Source organism: Corvus hawaiiensis, chromosome 26, assembly GCF_020740725.1.
Source record: "Corvus hawaiiensis isolate bCorHaw1 chromosome 26, bCorHaw1.pri.cur, whole genome shotgun sequence".
NCBI lineage: Eukaryota > Metazoa > Chordata > Aves > Passeriformes > Corvidae > Corvus > Corvus hawaiiensis.
Genome location: NC_063238.1, coordinates 17994393 through 18011497, shown reverse-complemented (window position 1 = coordinate 18011497; position 17105 = coordinate 17994393). Strand labels below are relative to the sequence as shown.

General features: G+C 39.8%; 1 protein-coding gene across 2 annotated transcripts; it reads left to right on the top strand.

The window, feature by feature from the left end:
* Window positions 1–77: 77 nt before the first annotated feature.
* On the top strand, window positions 78–13782 carry RMDN1 (regulator of microtubule dynamics 1). 2 transcript variants are annotated; one of them, XM_048287112.1, is made up of 10 exons: window positions 78–239; window positions 878–989; window positions 3676–3763; window positions 4713–4872; window positions 5522–5611; window positions 6261–6316; window positions 8202–8289; window positions 9641–9671; window positions 10987–11120; window positions 13614–13782. In XM_048287112.1, exons 1-10 carry the CDS (start codon window positions 120–122, stop codon window positions 13647–13649), a joined length of 915 nt encoding a protein of 304 aa, XP_048143069.1. In that variant the 5' UTR covers window positions 78–119; the 3' UTR covers window positions 13650–13782. The 2 variants fall into 2 exon arrangements, with proteins under 2 accessions (XP_048143069.1, XP_048143067.1); XM_048287110.1 differs by lacking the exon at window positions 13614–13782 and adding an exon at window positions 13179–13366 and having other exon boundaries at window positions 83–239.
* The last annotated feature ends 3323 nt before the right edge of the window (window positions 13783–17105 follow it).

The following is a 17105-nucleotide window of genomic DNA, read 5'->3' as shown; positions in this document are numbered from 1 at the left end:
TACGGCGGGCTGCCCGGCCGAGCGGATGGCCCTTGCCCTTGTGTGCCCCCGAGCCCGGGCAGGGCCGCGGGGCGGAGCGGCTGCTCCGGAGGCGGGGGGCGGTGCTGGCGGCGGTGGCGATGGCGGTGTTCGTGGCGGCGCTGGCGCGGCTCTTCCGCCGTGGCTCCGCCGGCCTGGGGACGGCGCTCCGGCGAGAGGCGATGGGCGGCCCCTGCGGCCGGGGCCGGCTGGGGACCGAGGTAGTTGCGGTGCCGCTCGGTGCGGGGCAGCGCGGCCGGTTCGGGACTTGTTGGAATGCGCTGCCCAGGGAGGTTGGGGAATCACCGACCTTGGAGGTGTTGAAGGGAAGACTGGACGTGGCATTTAGTGCCATGCTCTGTTTGACGTTGTGAGGTTCGGTTGTAGGTTGAACGGGGTAATCTCAGAGACCTTTTCCAACCTAGTTCGCTCTGATTCCCACGGGGTGTGGCCGCCGCTCGCCCCCGCGGGGCCGCTCCGCCGGCATGAGGGAGGCGGGTGGAGGCTCCGGCATCGCGGGGCGTAGCGAAGGACTGCTTTGGTTGTGCGAAAACAGCCCTGGGCTCGCTTGAGCAATACGGGTTTGATTTTTGCTTCTAAACTTGTGTTTGCTCCGTATTTACGGTTTATATTCAGTCTAGTGCTGTGTTCGTGTTTTCGGGTGTAATCGTGCGCTTCTGTTGAATGTTCTTCAAATGTACTCGCTTGAAGTGGCGTTTTGTCTTACGGGGGTTTTTTAATATTTTAAAGTCTTCTCTTTGCTCAAAATCTGAAATATAACCAGTGATACAGACAAGAAAAACCTTTTTTATCTCGGAGTGATAATGTTCATTAATACTTGTCTTATGATCCTACACAGGTGCTTAGAAAAGGCCTTCAGAGGGGGGTTGTCCTTTCAACAGGGTCCTTTTTGGTTTATGAAGCTCATAAGCTGATTTCTGGCTTCGCTGAGGTTCATGCGAGCTTCAAAGGTAATATTTTCAAATTTTGAAATATGTTGGTTATTCTGATGTGAGACTTACAACTTTTAGTGCCAGAATTATAGCGGGAAATGGTGTAATGCTTTTGATTTTTTCCATTAAGACTGCATGCAGTATCATTTCATGACGAGATGCTTTTGAATTGGGTATGAGTAGTCTGGTAGCACTTCAACAAGTGATTATTTCAGGTGTCATGGAAAGCACATCTAGTCACTCATCCTGTCAGGGATAGAACACATGCACAAGGTGGATGATAACTGATTTGCTGTCCAATCTTTAAGTAACTCTTATTGAAAAGATATGGGTCTGTTAGGAATGCAGACCAAAACTTAATCTATTTCTAGAAGTTTTAACTATTTCATGTTTTCAGTATGAACACTGTGATTCCTGTGTAATCTAGTTGAGCAACACCAAGATAGCGCTTCATACAAAACTGAGAAATGTCTTCTATTTCTCTAACAGTAAAAAGGGGGAAGCAAAGCCTTGCTTCACTTACCGGAGAACAATTGAACAAATGGTAAAATGTCTTTTCACATCCTTTCAATAAGGATAGTCTCACTGCAGGAAGGACAGTAACAATATCTTAAAAGGGAATGTTGTTGCAGACTTAGAACTTGTCTGTCTATATAAGGATTTTCAGAGTCAGCCTGACTGAATGGAGAATGAGCATAAACTGGATGTGCGCTCACTGCATAGTTGAGGTAGTAGCCAGGTCAGGTAACCTGTTTCTCTGTGTCTCAAAAAGAGGAACATCTTAGATGTTTATGCAGATAGAAATAAAAATTCAGACAATAAATTTTTGAATGGATAAGGAGCTGTTTCATGTGCTACAGCAGAAGGAGCATCAGTGAGTAGATTTGAAATAGCTACTCAGTACACAAATAAGAAATAATAATAATGATGAATAAAGAATTCATCATTTGTCATGAGGAATATAAATAACACCACTTAGTTGCCTTTGGTCTTTTCAGTGCTCCCACATGAATCTGACATTTACATTGCCAAGAAAAGCAATGCTAATGGGCCTTCTATACAAGATGCAATAAGTATGGTGAAAATAAGGGTAAAATAGAAATACCTGAAAAATACTCTAAAGTAATAAAAGCATAATTTGCATAAAACAGCTTATGGGAGATGCATTCAGAAGTTTTGAGTTCTGATCATTTAGTCATTAGATACATTAGCCGTGTTCAGGTCAGCAAGCAAACATAATAGTTCAGTGAAGATTATACTGAAGATGTACCACAAAGCTCATTTTGGACACTAAAATCCAGAGTCCACATAGATTGTTATCTTATCTTTGAAAGGGTTGAAAGAAGACATTTAGAGACAGCAAGGTTAAAAATTACCCAGAATGCACTGATTTATATTCTAGGATCTTTTTGAAATGAAGAGGAGGCTTTTGTGTTCAGTAGCCTTCAATGTTTTGCTTCTTTTGTAAAGAAAATGTGCTGCCTTTAAATGTGGCTACCATATTTAGTAGGTAACTTGAAAAAGGAAACCTTATAAACATGATTAATTTTTTTGAAAGGGGTTAGAGCTTACGTTTGACTTCTAAGTTTGATCATGGACCCAGGCATAATACCAAAGAGACAATAAGCATAGGTAGAAGGTCCGTAAAAAATTAGACAAGGTTTTTGACATAAAAGGTAATTTTTTAATGCTTTAATGTTGGAAGAAGAGTAAACTCGAAGTTTGTTCTTCTCCTGTACAGTTACATACATCAACAAAATTACCTATCTGCTTCCCTTTGGGTATTTTTCCATCTAATTCCATCTTTTCTCATGCTATAATCTTCTATAGTGTGGTGTTTGATAATTCTCTTTCCTATATGCTGTTCCAAGTACTATATTAATTTATGTATTATTATATTCATCCAGTTGTGGAAATTATATTCCCCCACCACTGTTGTGTTTCAGAGTATTTTCTAGAATAAGAAAGTCTCGTAAAAATAATGCTACTTAGTTCATAAATTGATACTCTAGAAAGCCAGTTGTGATTTTCAAAATTATTTTTGCTTTTAGTATCTTGAACACATGGGAGTTTCAGTAGGTAAATTGCATTTTTTGGACTTGTATTTGGGAAAATCCTAAGGACTTCAGTGTGAAAACCTTTAAGCAATGTTTTGTTTTGGCTTGTGAGTAAATAATGGGACCCACTCAAACTGCAGTAATATTCTGGCAAAACTGTGGCACCATATTGAGAATGAAGAATATTTTTAAAAGTTGGGTTTTTTTCATTGCTATTGTAAGATTTAAATTCTCTACATATACTAATGAAGGGGTTTTGTTGCTCTCAACTCTACTTTACTTGCCCTCCTGGTCCATTTTCCATACTTTATTTTTCTTCTCTGCCGTTTTCACATAAGTTAAAAAGTAACTTATTTGTAGTAGTCTGATGCACTGAGAAAGACACCCTGGACTGTTAAATCTGTTCAGCATCCAAAGCTGTGTTGCTGAAAGCTGTTGTAGTTTCACTAGAGAGGCACTGATTGTCATCCTCGTTGTGCATTGTACGTCTTGCTTACTCAGTCCTGCTGTAAGTTGTTTGCAATGGTGGCCTAAAAATGAGCTACATCATTTCAGCTAGGTTGTCCTGATCTAAAATGTTTTGGTGGTAATGTCCTAATTAACTATAATTTGTTCTTCTGTCTCCACAATTTTAATTCCTTCCTAAGTGGAAGATGTGATAGAACAAGCAGACTACCTGTATGGGAGTGGAGAAACTGAGAAGCTGTATCGGTTGCTGGTTCAGCATAAAAATAGGTACTTCACTGCCTTGTGACACTACTGTGGCTTCTTTTCTGTGCTCTTCTGTATCAGTTTTTCAACTAATAGTCTCACTGTGGAATGCTGGAGAACCTATTTTTCACCCTTATGGAGTAGGAAAGAAGGACTTGTGATCTTTTTCCTCCTAATGGAAAAATGAATGAAGGAAGAGCTGGTAGTTGTAGAAAGTGAGGGTTAACCCTCAAGTTTTTCAGTCCTGCTTGTTTGTTTTGTTACTCTAAAAATCCCTTAAAATATACTGCAAAAATCCTGAAAGACTTTAAAGTCTCTATTAAATTAGTAAGCCAAAACTAAAATGGTAGTTACCTAAAGTATAATGAAGTGTAAGCAGTGTTACATAACAATATGTTACCAAAATAAAACTTAAGATCCTTTAGCTTTGACTATAACCTGCCATACACCATTTGATATGGTGATATAAATAAATACATAAATACACAGATTTATGTGCTGGTGGTATGGCTCATCTGGTTTTTTTCAGTGTTTTTCTAGGAAGGATTTAATAATTTAAGTACAATTAGAGGAAAAAAAGATGCATAATGTTTTAAGTATTCCAAGTAGACATCAATACAAATCAGCAGAGTGCATCTAGCTAAGAACAGAGTAGCCCTCCTTTTCCTTCTGGTGTTTTGAGTGGTACCATTGGGGTTTCTAAATCTGTGGGGTTTTTTTGAGAAAACAAAGATCTTTCCTGAAGATGTGTTTGCTTTGCAGACCAGAATGGCAGAGCAAAGGTATTGTCAGACAGTCTGTAATGGTGGGCTTTCGTTTGCTGTTTGGTACCTTGGGGTTGTACATAGCATAGCATGACAGATGATTCACTGTTGTCTTACCACCCACTTGAGATATACTTTGAAAGACTCCTTTAAGACCTTTGCTTTGTTTCCAATTGCTTTAAAACATCAATGTTTCTGTTCCTAATTAGTGATGATGCAGAGTTGTTATGGCGGCTGGCACGGTCGTCACGGGATCTGGCTCAGCTTGGTAGTACTTCTGCAGAGGAGAAGAGACAACTGACATATGACTCCCTTGAGTATGCAAAAAAGGCACTTGAAATAAATGAATCAAATTTTGCAGCACACAAGGTGAGCCGTGCAAAATAACTGAAATCTTGTTTGTTGATTTCTGCTTATAGAAAACAGAACAAATGTCATTGTGCTGTTTTAGCAAACTTCAGCATAATTTATCTTTTCAGTTGAGAATGAGTGAGACTTCTAGTTCTTCCTAATGTTTTTGGAAGATCTGAGTTCAGACTTTTCCAGGGGAACTTCCTCTAGGGAAACAGAAACTGATGCAGTGTGTGCAGGACCATGGAAAGAGGTGACTGATCAGGGTGATTACAGCTGATGTAATTAGCTCCTCCTGCCCTGATGTAGGCTTAAAAATGTTGTACATCTCACATTCAGCATGCTGTTCCTGGGCTTTGTAGAGTTTCACTGGAAATATTTCAGGCCTTGGCTTCATTCTGCCCTTTTTTTTTTTTTTGTGCTGCTTTACTCACAGGCAAAGAGGTAGCAAAATGTTGCCTTGGCATCTTGGATCAGAAGAGGATGTTTATTCCTTTACACATGAAAACCAGCAGCTTGCTCTGATATTGATTCAATTGTTCACAATAAACACCTACTGCTTGTTGTCATCTGTGGTGGTGGCAGCTGTTCTGGTTGCAAGCTTTTTAAAATGTACTATTAATATAGTGCTCTGTTAAATGTTTTGGTTTTGTTTTTTGAATTACAGTGGTATGGAATTTGCCTCAGTGATGTTGGAGACTACGAAGGAATCAAGACTAAAATTGGAAATGCTATTGTCATCAAAGAGCATTTCCAGGTAATGCAGCTTTTTGCATATGACAAGATTAATGTGTCCAATATGTAGATTGTGTGACAGCTGCTAACTGAGTTTTGGTGAAAAACCAAAAGTGTACTTCTGTTCAGACTTCCTAGTTCACTTTGTTCTTTGGGTTACTGTGACATATGCTCCAGAAATGCCCCAGAAACAAGGAGTACAAACTCTCTCCTGCAGTAAACTACGTTGCTTTAGAAGGGAGTCTTGAAATAGCTGAAGTGCTTTAGACACCTCTTAGGACTAGATCAAATGTAACTGATATTGAGAAATGGCTGTGTGGCTGTCCTTTTAACTGTGGATTATGTAACAGTAAAGGACAAATACTGGAGAAGATCATGGACTACTAATTTTATATCACCAGAGATTATATCGAAGTCTGAACATGCCAAGTCTCAAATGCAACTTTCAGTAACCTACTAAAGAGAAGTGCTTAGACATCTGTCAGTGTCATCAGATTTTTGGAGCTGAGCTGCTTTAGTTGTGCACTGAATAAATAGTGTATTGCCTTGAAATTCTACACACTATCAGTCTGGTTTAATTAACAGTAGGATAACAAGTTTTAAATATATTTTAATCCATGTATTAGAACAACTTCTTCACATGTTGTGTTGCTTTTTTCTCCCCTCACCAGAGAGCCATTGAACTGAATCCAAAAGATGCTACAACAATTCATCTTATAGGGATTTGGTAAGATGTATTTTCAAACTAAAGTTAGCACATGGCAAAGAAAAATGCAACAGTTTAAGATACCTTGCATGAATTGCAGAACTACTTGGAATAATTTAGAATGTGCTTGTAATTGATACAAGCATGAAAACATATTGAACAGATATAAGACATCATGCCTTGAAACAGTCTAGCTGTTAATTCTTATGCAGTTCAAAAAGATGAAAAATAATTGTTCATTTAATTTATTTGTATGGAACTATTAAAAATTCATTTTGCAGTCGTTAAGTTAGCTACATAGAATCCAAAGTGGGCATCAGTGATAGTGAGTAGTGCTCATTTGTTCTGGAGTACGTGAATCGAGTCAAAGCTCAACACTGAATTTACCTTGAATTTCAGTGACAGCTGCAACTTATTACAATCTGTGATAAACTATCAAAAGTGAGATGTATTCCGAAAATATTTCTGTTATTATCTGTCATGATACAGTATTTTAAAAGTTATGTTAAATAAAGGGAGCTTATATATTATGTATTAAACAAAAATCGTTGAAATTTAATTTACTTCTCAGTGAAAATAGTACTAAGAATTACTGTTACATAGCAGGCAAATGGACTGGAAATAGAACTTTCCATACTAACCAGGGTATTCTGTGTAAGTGGTGTGATGGAAAGCAATATAGTTTATGTGTTAGTGAGAGGCTCCAGACAGCACTTTTGGTTATTTGCTTGAAAAAGACCAAAGGTGTTACATTGTTTTACAGGAGATTTCTATTGTAAGATTGAGAGGTTGAAAAGAAAGAAAGGCAATGTATTTTCACCTTAAAAATATATTAAAAACCACAGTCAATTTCTCTGTCATTTTTTTTGACTCCTGAGTATCGGAGAAAATGACAATCTACTGCTCCAGAGGTTTTTACTAGTTTAGAAACTTTTTTTTTGGCATCCACCATTCATTCCCACATGATCTAAGAATTGCTATAGTCCAGATTTCGAAGCATATGCTCCCAACTGACTAAGCCTCAGGGTCCATTTTGAGATAGGAAGCTTGTTCTGAAAAGTACTTAAGACATTGTTCCTAAAGAAAATTAGAAAAGATGATCAGAAATGTGCAATTAATACTGCTTTTGGCTCTAAAATATTCCCATGTTGTATATTTAAATGTACTCATTGCTGAATTCCAGAGCCATCTTGATCTAAAACTGGCATTTAGTATCAGCCAGTTCTTGAGATTTTTCTCCTTTCTCTTTTCTCATCATGGGAGGCTACTAAAGTGAATAGCATTGTTTAATGTTTACACCCAGGATGTTCTGTGCACTTGAAATGCTTCAATAAAGCTGTTTAATCCTTCCAGCACCAATAAGATAGGTGACTGACTGATTGATTACCTGTGTTATTTAGTAGATAGAAAAACAGCATAGCATGGCTTAGCCTAGAACACAGTGGTTTGATTCTTGAATTTATTTTCGTTCTTATAGATCAGAGTCTCAGGAATGTACTGCAGATCTACTTTGTATTAATAATTGAGAAAAGCAAAGTAGTGTTGAGGTAAGGCAATGACATTACTCAGTTGTGCTGTTTTTGCAAATACATTAGAACAAAACACACATAAATCATTCAAGCTCAAAATCTGTCTCATGCTTAGTAATTGTCCCAGTTTTAGCTAATGTAGTTAGTTCCCAGTAAAACACACACCAAAACTTCTTTAGTAGCAGCTTCAGACATCTTGTTACTTTCTTGTACAGATGTGAGAACGTGCTTATAGAACTTGCAGTGTGTCTGCAGTTTTGACTCTTGGAATCAACAATTATGACATCCAGTTTTTATGTCCAACAACAATTATGAGACTGTTGCTTGAAAACAAGAGAAATGTGAATTTTAGATACAAACATGTCTTTTTGCTTCAGGTGTTACTCCTTTGCTGAGATGCCATGGTACCAAAGAAAAATAGCTGCGACGCTGTTTGCCACACCACCAACCTCCACATTTCAAGAGGTACGGTATGAAAATGTTTCGCAGATTATTATTCCCCCCAGAAAGCTAATGATAGACTTTTTACTTATTTTCCTGACAAAGCTGGCCTCTGCTTATGGAATAAGCATAGAGTTGTGAGTTTACAACTGTCAGTAATAAAATGAGAATATAACAGGACAGTAAAGGATATCTAAAAACAGAAAAATCTTCCATTTTCTTCAGCTTTATTATGATGATGATTTCTATTATTTATAAATTGCTACAAAGAAAAAAAAAACCCAACCAAAGAAACAATTAGCACACACAGAATAGTGAAAATTATTTCATGTAGTTTGTGCAATAGAAAATAATAAGCTATAAGCTGTATGTAACTTAGTTTGTATTTACTGTCATGCTCTGTTCCAGATAACTGTCTGTACTAGTCCAGTGCTGATGATTTATACAGTGGTGTTATGCCATGTACTTATTTGCTAGCTCTAATATAATTTGTCTCCTTATATTAAATGCAAAAAGCAACAGCTTGCTTTGTTACTTAAGATGAACAAATACCCTTTCATTCTCTGGCCACATACGGTGTGGAGTTTTTTCAGTTGAAAGTAGTTTTCTTCATCTTTTCTATGAAGATTTCTGCTGTTGTACACCCTAAAACATGCTATCCAGATGTTTATCTTTTAAAATAGTGTGTCTAAACCAGTGTTTGTCTAAACCAGTGTGGATCTTATTTAAACACCCGTACATATATAGAAACTTGACAATACAATCAGTAATAGAAAAGTTTGCTGCAGCTGTTTTAATCTTTGTTTGTTTAGAGCAACCAATAACTGTTTTGTTCTCTTAAAGTGCGGGGGCAGGAGTCACTAGAAAGTAATTGTAGAAGACTGCTTGCTGTTACACAGAAGGCAATTTAAGAGCTGATTGAAAAAGAAAGAAAACTTTTTAATGGAATGTCAAGCTTGTAAGTTTTGCTGAAAAAACACTCTCAGAAGAATACAGAGTGTCAGCCAGGATTTCAAATACTACCAGAATCATGCCAGTCCCAGCATTCAGTTCTGTAGCACTTAAAAGTCGCTGAAGAAGTAAACTTGTACTGCTAAGACTTCTGCAGTTTCAGTACAAAATCTGTTTTGTAGATATGTCCGCACTTTCAAGTTCTGTGAGAGCTTTTTCCCTCCAACTAATACCATTAGGAAAAGGTAGGGATGGACTGAAATTTCATATATGCTGGATGGGAAACTAGTTGAAAATGTGTGGATATCATAGATCCACACATTTTCATAGGAACTCCTTCTTCAGGTATGTGCATAAGGCTGTAATTTGACTATTGTGTTGAGTTTATTCTCCACTTTAATGAGCACAACTTTGTCTTTTACAGGCTCTTCGTTACTTCCACATGGCAGAAGAAGGTAATACTTGTGACTTGTTTTGACTGAAAAATATCTGTTAGGATTGACGACTTTTCAGTAAAACTCTAGCTGTCAATATCACCTTAATTACTGTAGCCACCAAACCCAAAACAGTAGCATATGATCAGCTGATAAACGTGGTGGGCCAGTCAGCACACTGCGCTGTTACATTGGAACATTTTATCAGAGATACTTAAAAATATGTTACACACTTTAAATATGTTACACACCTAGTATACACCACTTACAGTGTAACATGAAGGTTTTTTTCAGAGTAAGTATTAAAGTGAAATTTGTACCTTCCTGAGAATAAAGTACTCTTCCCCAAGGAATTCAACTGGAGTGCAGGGGGGCAGAAGAAATTAAAAAAGGGAATTCTGTGTTACTTTTTCAGAATTTTCTTAGAGTTCAAAAGTTCTCTGTTTTCTAAATAGAAAATAGAAAAAGCAGAATTTTTATTATTTCAGAAGGTATTATGATCAAGAGTGCCAACCTGACAGTTAAACTGTCCACGTGATATAAAATAAAAAATGAACATGTTATTTCTCCAGGAGTGAAGCCATAAGCAAAACTGACTAGCTGAAAGATAAAGGAAGACAAGGGAAGACAGTGTTCTATGAAAGATTTGTACATAGTTAAATCAGTGAAGTTCAAAGGAAAAGCTCACAGTGTGTCTTCCCCTGGGTGTCAAGTAATGCAGCTGTGAACTGGAACAGTGAACTTCATCTCAAAATTTGCCTCCAAAACACCTCCATATGTTTTGAAACCTTACCTTAAATCCAGCAGCAGGGAGAGCCTTTGCTATAAGTATGAACAGTAGACAAGACTACTCTTTAATAATGAATGATGCTTTATAAAAGCAAGCTTTAAATCTTTCCTTAAAAAATGTTTTGTGTAGATACAAATAGTTTTGTTTTCTTCTGTGCAGCAAAAACTAAGCTGGTATCTGCATGTGCTAGGAAATGTGCCCTATTTTCCCTTGCCTTTACCTGCTAAGCTGGTTGCATTGCGTGTTGTATGGGCTAGGTCCAGAGAATCCAAAACCTGCAAAGCAAAGCTGTTATGCCTTAAGCTCACTGCTTTGCTCTTTGTGAGGAATCTAGTGTTATTTATTACATTAATTAACAAGCTGCTAGTTAGTATAATTGCTTATGAGACCAAAATCTAGCAAGTGAAAGTTTTACATTGGCTTCCTTCTGATCCAAAGCCAAACTACTCTGTTTTCTGAAACAAGTACCAAAGTATAGTATATAGTATCAAAGCATAGTATGCTGCTAATTCTCATCTAAAGATTTTCATACCTGTCTCTATGCAGCTGATCCAAATTTCTACAGCAAAAATTTGCTCTTTTTGGGGAAAACATACTTGAAGTTAAACAATAAGAAGATGGCTCTTCTGTGGTTAAGCAAAGCAAAGGAGTATCCTGCACAGACAGAGGAGGACAAACAGGTAGGAAGTTAAGAATTGTAATAGTACAATCATATATTGTACCCAACATGTATGACATCATGGCAGTGGAATGTTTTATAAAATTAACTCAGAGGAAATTATAGTTTAGCACCTATAATTCAGAATCACATCAACACCAAAAAATTCTAGTATGTTACCAGCCACCTCTGAAAACAGTGGTTGGAAATAATTTTGTTTTAGTCATAGTAGAAAACTGTTATCCTTTCTTCTTCATGGTAGTTTCATATTGCTAACAACAATCCAGCCTTAGCTGTGTTGCTGAAGTTCAGGCAGGCACCTGCACTGGCCAGTTTCTATGTGAACACAGATTGACCTTTCATATGCCTGAAATGGGTAAGGTAGGAATCACAGTTTGGAATAGCTAACAATCATGTGAACACAGGGAAGAAAAAACCACAGATGTACCAAACCTCAACATTGCAGTCCTTCCTAGGCCCCTAGGGAGAGATTCAGACAATCTGAATAAATTAAGGAAATGTGTCTTGGACAGCAAATCTAGCAAATGCTAGATGACATGAGTCACTTAATTACCCTTTGAAACTGCACAGAAGGATTCTGGTTTGGAGGGTAGGCATCTGCTTCCTACATAAACATTTCTAAGTACTTCCAGGAGAGGTAATCCATTAGGTTTGTTCATACCTGGTAATGCATTCAGTATAAACCAAAGCAGGTGAAGTTACCTTTCATAAACAATCCTGTTAACATCAGGAGTAACAAAGCCTCATTTCCAATTCATTTTTCTTATGGTTGATAGACTTCTATTTCATTTAGCAGTAAGCTGCAGTTGAGATGCACATTCTGAATGTCCATACAACACTCTGAATGTCCTAATCGTAAGAAATACTTTTGGTAGGATTTTGCATTTCACACCTCAGAAAAAACACTGCTGAGGTAGTGTTTCAGAATCCCTCTGTAGATGCTCTAGTCAGCCTCAAACTGTTTCTTCCAAAAGTGAGTTCCTTTAGTAACATCTTTCAGTGGAAATATGAGTGTTACATTCCTCCAGTGCCTTGCAAAATGTTTAGCAATTTAATAGCCTAAAGGAGTAGTGGTCTCAGGTGTGTGTGAAATTGGTCAGTTCTTCTGACAGTTACTAGTAGCTGGAGGCACACTTGAAACCAGTGATCCCAAAAACTTGTCTTTCTTTAGGAACCATACAAAAAGTACAGTGAGAAGTGAATTCTGTGCAGTAGCCAAGTTGTTAAACCGCTGATCTGCTTCAGCTACTTGTGGCCTCCCAGTACATCTATTTCCTAGTATCTTAGAGGGGTGCAGAGCTGCTGAACTGAGAAAGGTGGTATTCTGCCCGTTCTCTGGGTGAATGTGTACAATGCAAAATTCATTGGGAATTAGACTTGATAGTCCACTATGAAGGAAACTGGCCTGTGCAAAGACATTTGAATTCTTGTCTCAGCATAACTAGGTTTTCTGAACATTTACCGCAGATACTCAGAGGTATCTGGCCTACACTGTGTGCATGGCTTGCTATGTCAATACCAGAAGTTTGTTGGGCTGGAGGTTTTTATGTGGTTTGAGGAGGCAGGAGAGGGTGTTGAGAATTTTTTGCTGTTTTGTATGGTTTGTTGTTGAGGGGTGTTTAATATGAATGTTAGAGATCATATTAAAATTTTGTTAGGTTTTAACCAGAAACCTTAGGCAAACAGAGCCTCAGAAATGGTCTTGCACTTCTTAGTTGCTATCCAGAGTGTTGAAAATCCTAGGTTGGTTGGGTATGGTCAGAGGTGGGACAGCTTCCTGCATGCTGCTATTGGACTGTAGCAAATCAAGAGCTAGTATCTGTATTCAACAGAAATAAACTTCATTTATATAGTAAATGAATTACACTGAAGGCACTTAAGTGTTTTATTCCTATTCATGTTTCAAGTATTGAGCATTTTGAACTACAGAAGAAAAATGACTACTCCTAGGAGTGTTCTGAATTTACACAACTGCAGTGAAACATTTGGGTGCTTGTGAGGGAAGTTTTGCTAGAAGAGCCTGTAACTGGCACTGTTATGTTACATTTATTTCTTTCAGGTACAGAAAGAAGCTTTGGAGCTGCTTAATTCTATATAAGAAGAAACAAGATAATGGGAATTCAGTGCTTCAGGTTTGAGCAGCATAGGAAAAGCCCCAAATACTACTTTGGTTTATTGAAGCTGTTAATCAAAGTATAGCCCAGACCTTCTATCTCCCTCTAATTTCTATTAAACTCTGAACTGGAAGATCTGTTTCATTATGTGATCCTGTTTGTTGATTTACACGGGAAGGAAGGGGGCTTCATTCACAAGCAGGGTCTATAGTTAGACAGAAAAGGCTGGGAGAGTGATTGCATGGATTTTTAATTAAGTTTTTTACACTTCTAAACTACAAGTTATTTATGAGGAATAACAAGAAACATGACTAGCATGAGTTTAAAGAAAGGAGGGACAAGGTCATGACATAATTATAATCCTGAAATTTTTTCTGCAGTGTTTTCCTGTGAGGTTCAATGGCCTTCAAGAGTAATAGATGCTCCTACAGATTTATCATTAAGGCTGCACATATTAATTTCAATACTCTTAAATGTTGGGGTCTCCTCCCCTGCCATGTGGCCCTGGGAGATGGGCCCTGGGGGGGAGACACGGGGTCTCCCTGCCCCTGGTCAGTCTCATTTCCCATTGGTTGTTTTGTGTTCCCCTGTGTGGCCAAGGACCCTCGGGTCCCGTGACTGCGGAGTTCCTGAGCTGAGCCCCGGCCATGCGGCTGGAGAAATAAACATCTCTGAAACATCTACCACGAATCTGTCCATATATACTTCGTTTCCACGGGACTCCTGGTTTGAAATATACTTGTTGCAGTAATCCCCACTGCAACAAACTGGTGGAGGAATGCGGGCAGGACACCGATCCCTGAGGAAGATTCGTGAGTAAAATAATCACTCTAGACCTCTCTCTTCTCATCTTGGTTTGGATATTCTCTCTGGACTATGGAAGAATCGTGGGAAATGGGGCTCTCTGAGCCACAGAAAAAAATGTATCTAGAAGTAAAAGGAATCCTTGAACAACAAAACAAAAAAGTAATGCAACCGGGAGATCTAGAACATTTCTTCATCTGGCTTTTCAAAAGGTTCTCCGATATTTCTCGAGACTTACTTTTTGATATCGAACCTCCTGTATCTTGTGAGGGGTGTTTCTGGGACGAGATATGGGATAAAGTATGGGATCAAAGAGAAGCTTTCCGTGCATACCTTATAATCAGTGAAGCTCTTGAGGAGCATTTGTATGGTCCCATTACCCCTAAAGCAGAAGATCATACTTATCCCATGGCCAAGAACGCGTGGCCGCCATCCCGGGAGCACATGACTGCAGCCGTGCCGGCGGAGGTGCCTGCGCTGGATGCGCCCGGCCCCCTCGGGAGCACGCGCCTTATCACGGACCCCATCCCTGTCTCGGGGTCCCCGGCCACGCGGCCGCGAGTGAGGGAGCGATGCCGCAGGCGCCGCGGTGCCGTGGGCCACGAGCAGCCAGGAACCGGGCATTGGCATGGCAGGCTGCTCTGAGCGACTGGCTCGGAGAGCCCTGCGGAGGGAGAAGCCGCGCAGCACAGCGCCGAGCCGGAACGGGGCCGCAACCAAAGCAGCGTGGAGTTGGCGGAGCGGAACCGCTCACAGAGCACGGGGCCGGCGGTGATGGCAACGCGGGGCCGCGCAGAGCCCAGACACGCGCCGGAGCAGCGCCGCTCGGAGGGCGAGGAGCAGCCACAACGCGGGGGCCCGGCCGAGACGTCGGAGTTGGCGAGGCGGCGGCCACGCGGGACCAGCAGTCACGACAAACACGCAAGCACGTGATAGGAGAAGTTATAGCCACGAAAGTTACAGGAACTGTGAAATGGTACAATGTAAAAAACAACTATGGATTTATAACACGAGATGATACAGGGGGAGATCTATTCATCCATAGAACTGCCATTAAAAGGAATAACCCTAAAAATTATCTGCAAAGTGTAGGAGATGGGGAAGTTGTACAGTTTGATATAGTGCAAGGAAAGAAGGGTTTACAAGCAGCGAATGTTACTGGGCCTGGGGGTATTCCAGTCAAAGGCAGCCGTTATGCACAAAATTATAAACAATATCCATCCCAGCAATTTCCCTACTCACAGCCTACTTTTCCCTTTTACCCTGTACCTAATATGAACCCCTTCCTAAGTTTACCCCATCCCCAGTTTATTCCTAATCCGTTTTTCACCCCATGGCTTCCCTATACAATTCCCTTTCCCTACAATTCCTCTCCGATGCCGAGGGGGGGGATGAAAAGAGGGAGGGAAGAAATTAAACCCTCTCCTGCCTCAGTTTCCCCACAAAGCATGCCCAGAGAGTCCTGTCTCCCTTCTGTCAGCCCTAAAATGTTCCACAGAATCTGTTTGGACACTTAAAGACTCAGGAGGGTGGCTTGTTTTGTCTTGAAACTGTTCTTGTTATCCAGTCATTTTCATTCTCCTTTTATTAAAATAAAACGGGTGAGATGTTGGGGTCTCCTCCCCTGCCGTGTAGCCCTGGGAGATGGGCCCTGGGCGGGAGACACGGGGTCTCCCTGCCCCTGGTCAGTCTCATTTCCCATTGGTTGGTTTGGGTTCCCCGGTGTGGCCAAGGTCCCTCAGGTCCCGTGACTGCGGAGTTCCTGAGCTGAGCCCCGGCCATGCGGCTGGAGAAATAAACATCTCTGAAACATCTACCACGAATCTGTCCATATATACTTCGTTTCCACGGGGCTCCTGGTTTGAAACATGCTTGTTGCAGTAATCCCCACTGTAACACTTAAATGCTAAGTGTTTGACTTGGCAGAAAGTGTTGTGGTTTAAAATAAAAAACGAAGGAAAAAAACCAGTAGGGAACATCTAAGAAAATCCCTTTATGGGTGATAGCAGCATGTGCAGTGAGAAGCTTTCTTATGATTTAGTGGCTGTAAATGTTTTCTGGGCACACACCGTTTACCTTAGACTGTGACCACAGGATGAATACACACTCCCAGTACATCAGAAAGGAACTACTGTGTGGAAGCGTATGGACTTCTGTTTGTAGACATAAAACTTTCTTCTTGGTCTTTCTACTATGTTGGCAGGAATTTTCACCAGAAACACGAAGTAACCTAAGTTAGGTGTCCAGCCAAACAATATATTCCAATTACCCAAGAGAAGAAGAGGACCAGATAATGAAGAAATGGTAGGCAATCAATTACATGTGGTATTGTCAGTACAACAGTCTAGAAAAAAATTGATTAGAAATACCTAATGGTTGCTTTACTAGGAAAGGGTATTGCAATCTATAGGAGGAAGATGAAGAAGAGCATAAATTGCTTAGACTAACAAACCAAGCCTGAGCTAAGTCAGTAGTAAAAAATCATGGTTGAGAGAGAATCTGGGGCTTGAATTAAAGCCTGATGTCACAAAAGTACAGTTAAAACAGGGTTTTCTCAACTACCATAAAGTTATTATTTTTCTATTAGTAAAGCTTCAGAATGAAGTCCTCTATGTCACAGTGTCTCAGGATGGATGATACAGTTTTTGAGAATTTTCTGCATTCATGTTCTACAGAAACATCTGCCATACAGAGAGTTTCTTCTGTTAGCTTTGTGACAGAGGCACCTTTACTTAGGTGCCTTGTGCAGCAGCAGAAAAAGGAAGAATATCCACATACTGAGTAACAGCTGTGGAGTGTGTAGTGAAAAGCATCTGAGTTGCAGGAAGAAAGGAACCAACAAAACCCATGAACTACACACCAGCTCCTTCAAGTAGTATTACCTCACTGGTTCCCTGGTCAGACCTCCAGCCATTGCTGCCTTCCCTCTTCTTGCTGTTTTACTCACTCCCCCCAAATATAGGTGAAATATGCAGAATTCAAATGGGAAAAGAAAAAATTACAACAGTCATACTGAAATTCCCAGAAAATTCAATTACAGTACATACATGCACACAGGTATATTAATT

Bases quoted from the DNA above. Each gene is read 5' to 3' on its own strand.
- RMDN1 (XM_048287110.1), top strand. From the start codon at position 120: ATGGCGGTGTTCGTGGCGGCGCTGGCGCGGCTCTTCCGCCGTGGCTCC. The intron at 6,317-8,201 runs GTAAGATGTATT...TTTTTGCTTCAG, and splicing joins ATTCATCTTATAGGGATTTG to GTGTTACTCCTTTGCTGAGA. The intron at 11,121-13,178 runs GTAGGAAGTTAA...TATTTCTTTCAG, and splicing joins AGACAGAGGAGGACAAACAG to GTACAGAAAGAAGCTTTGGA.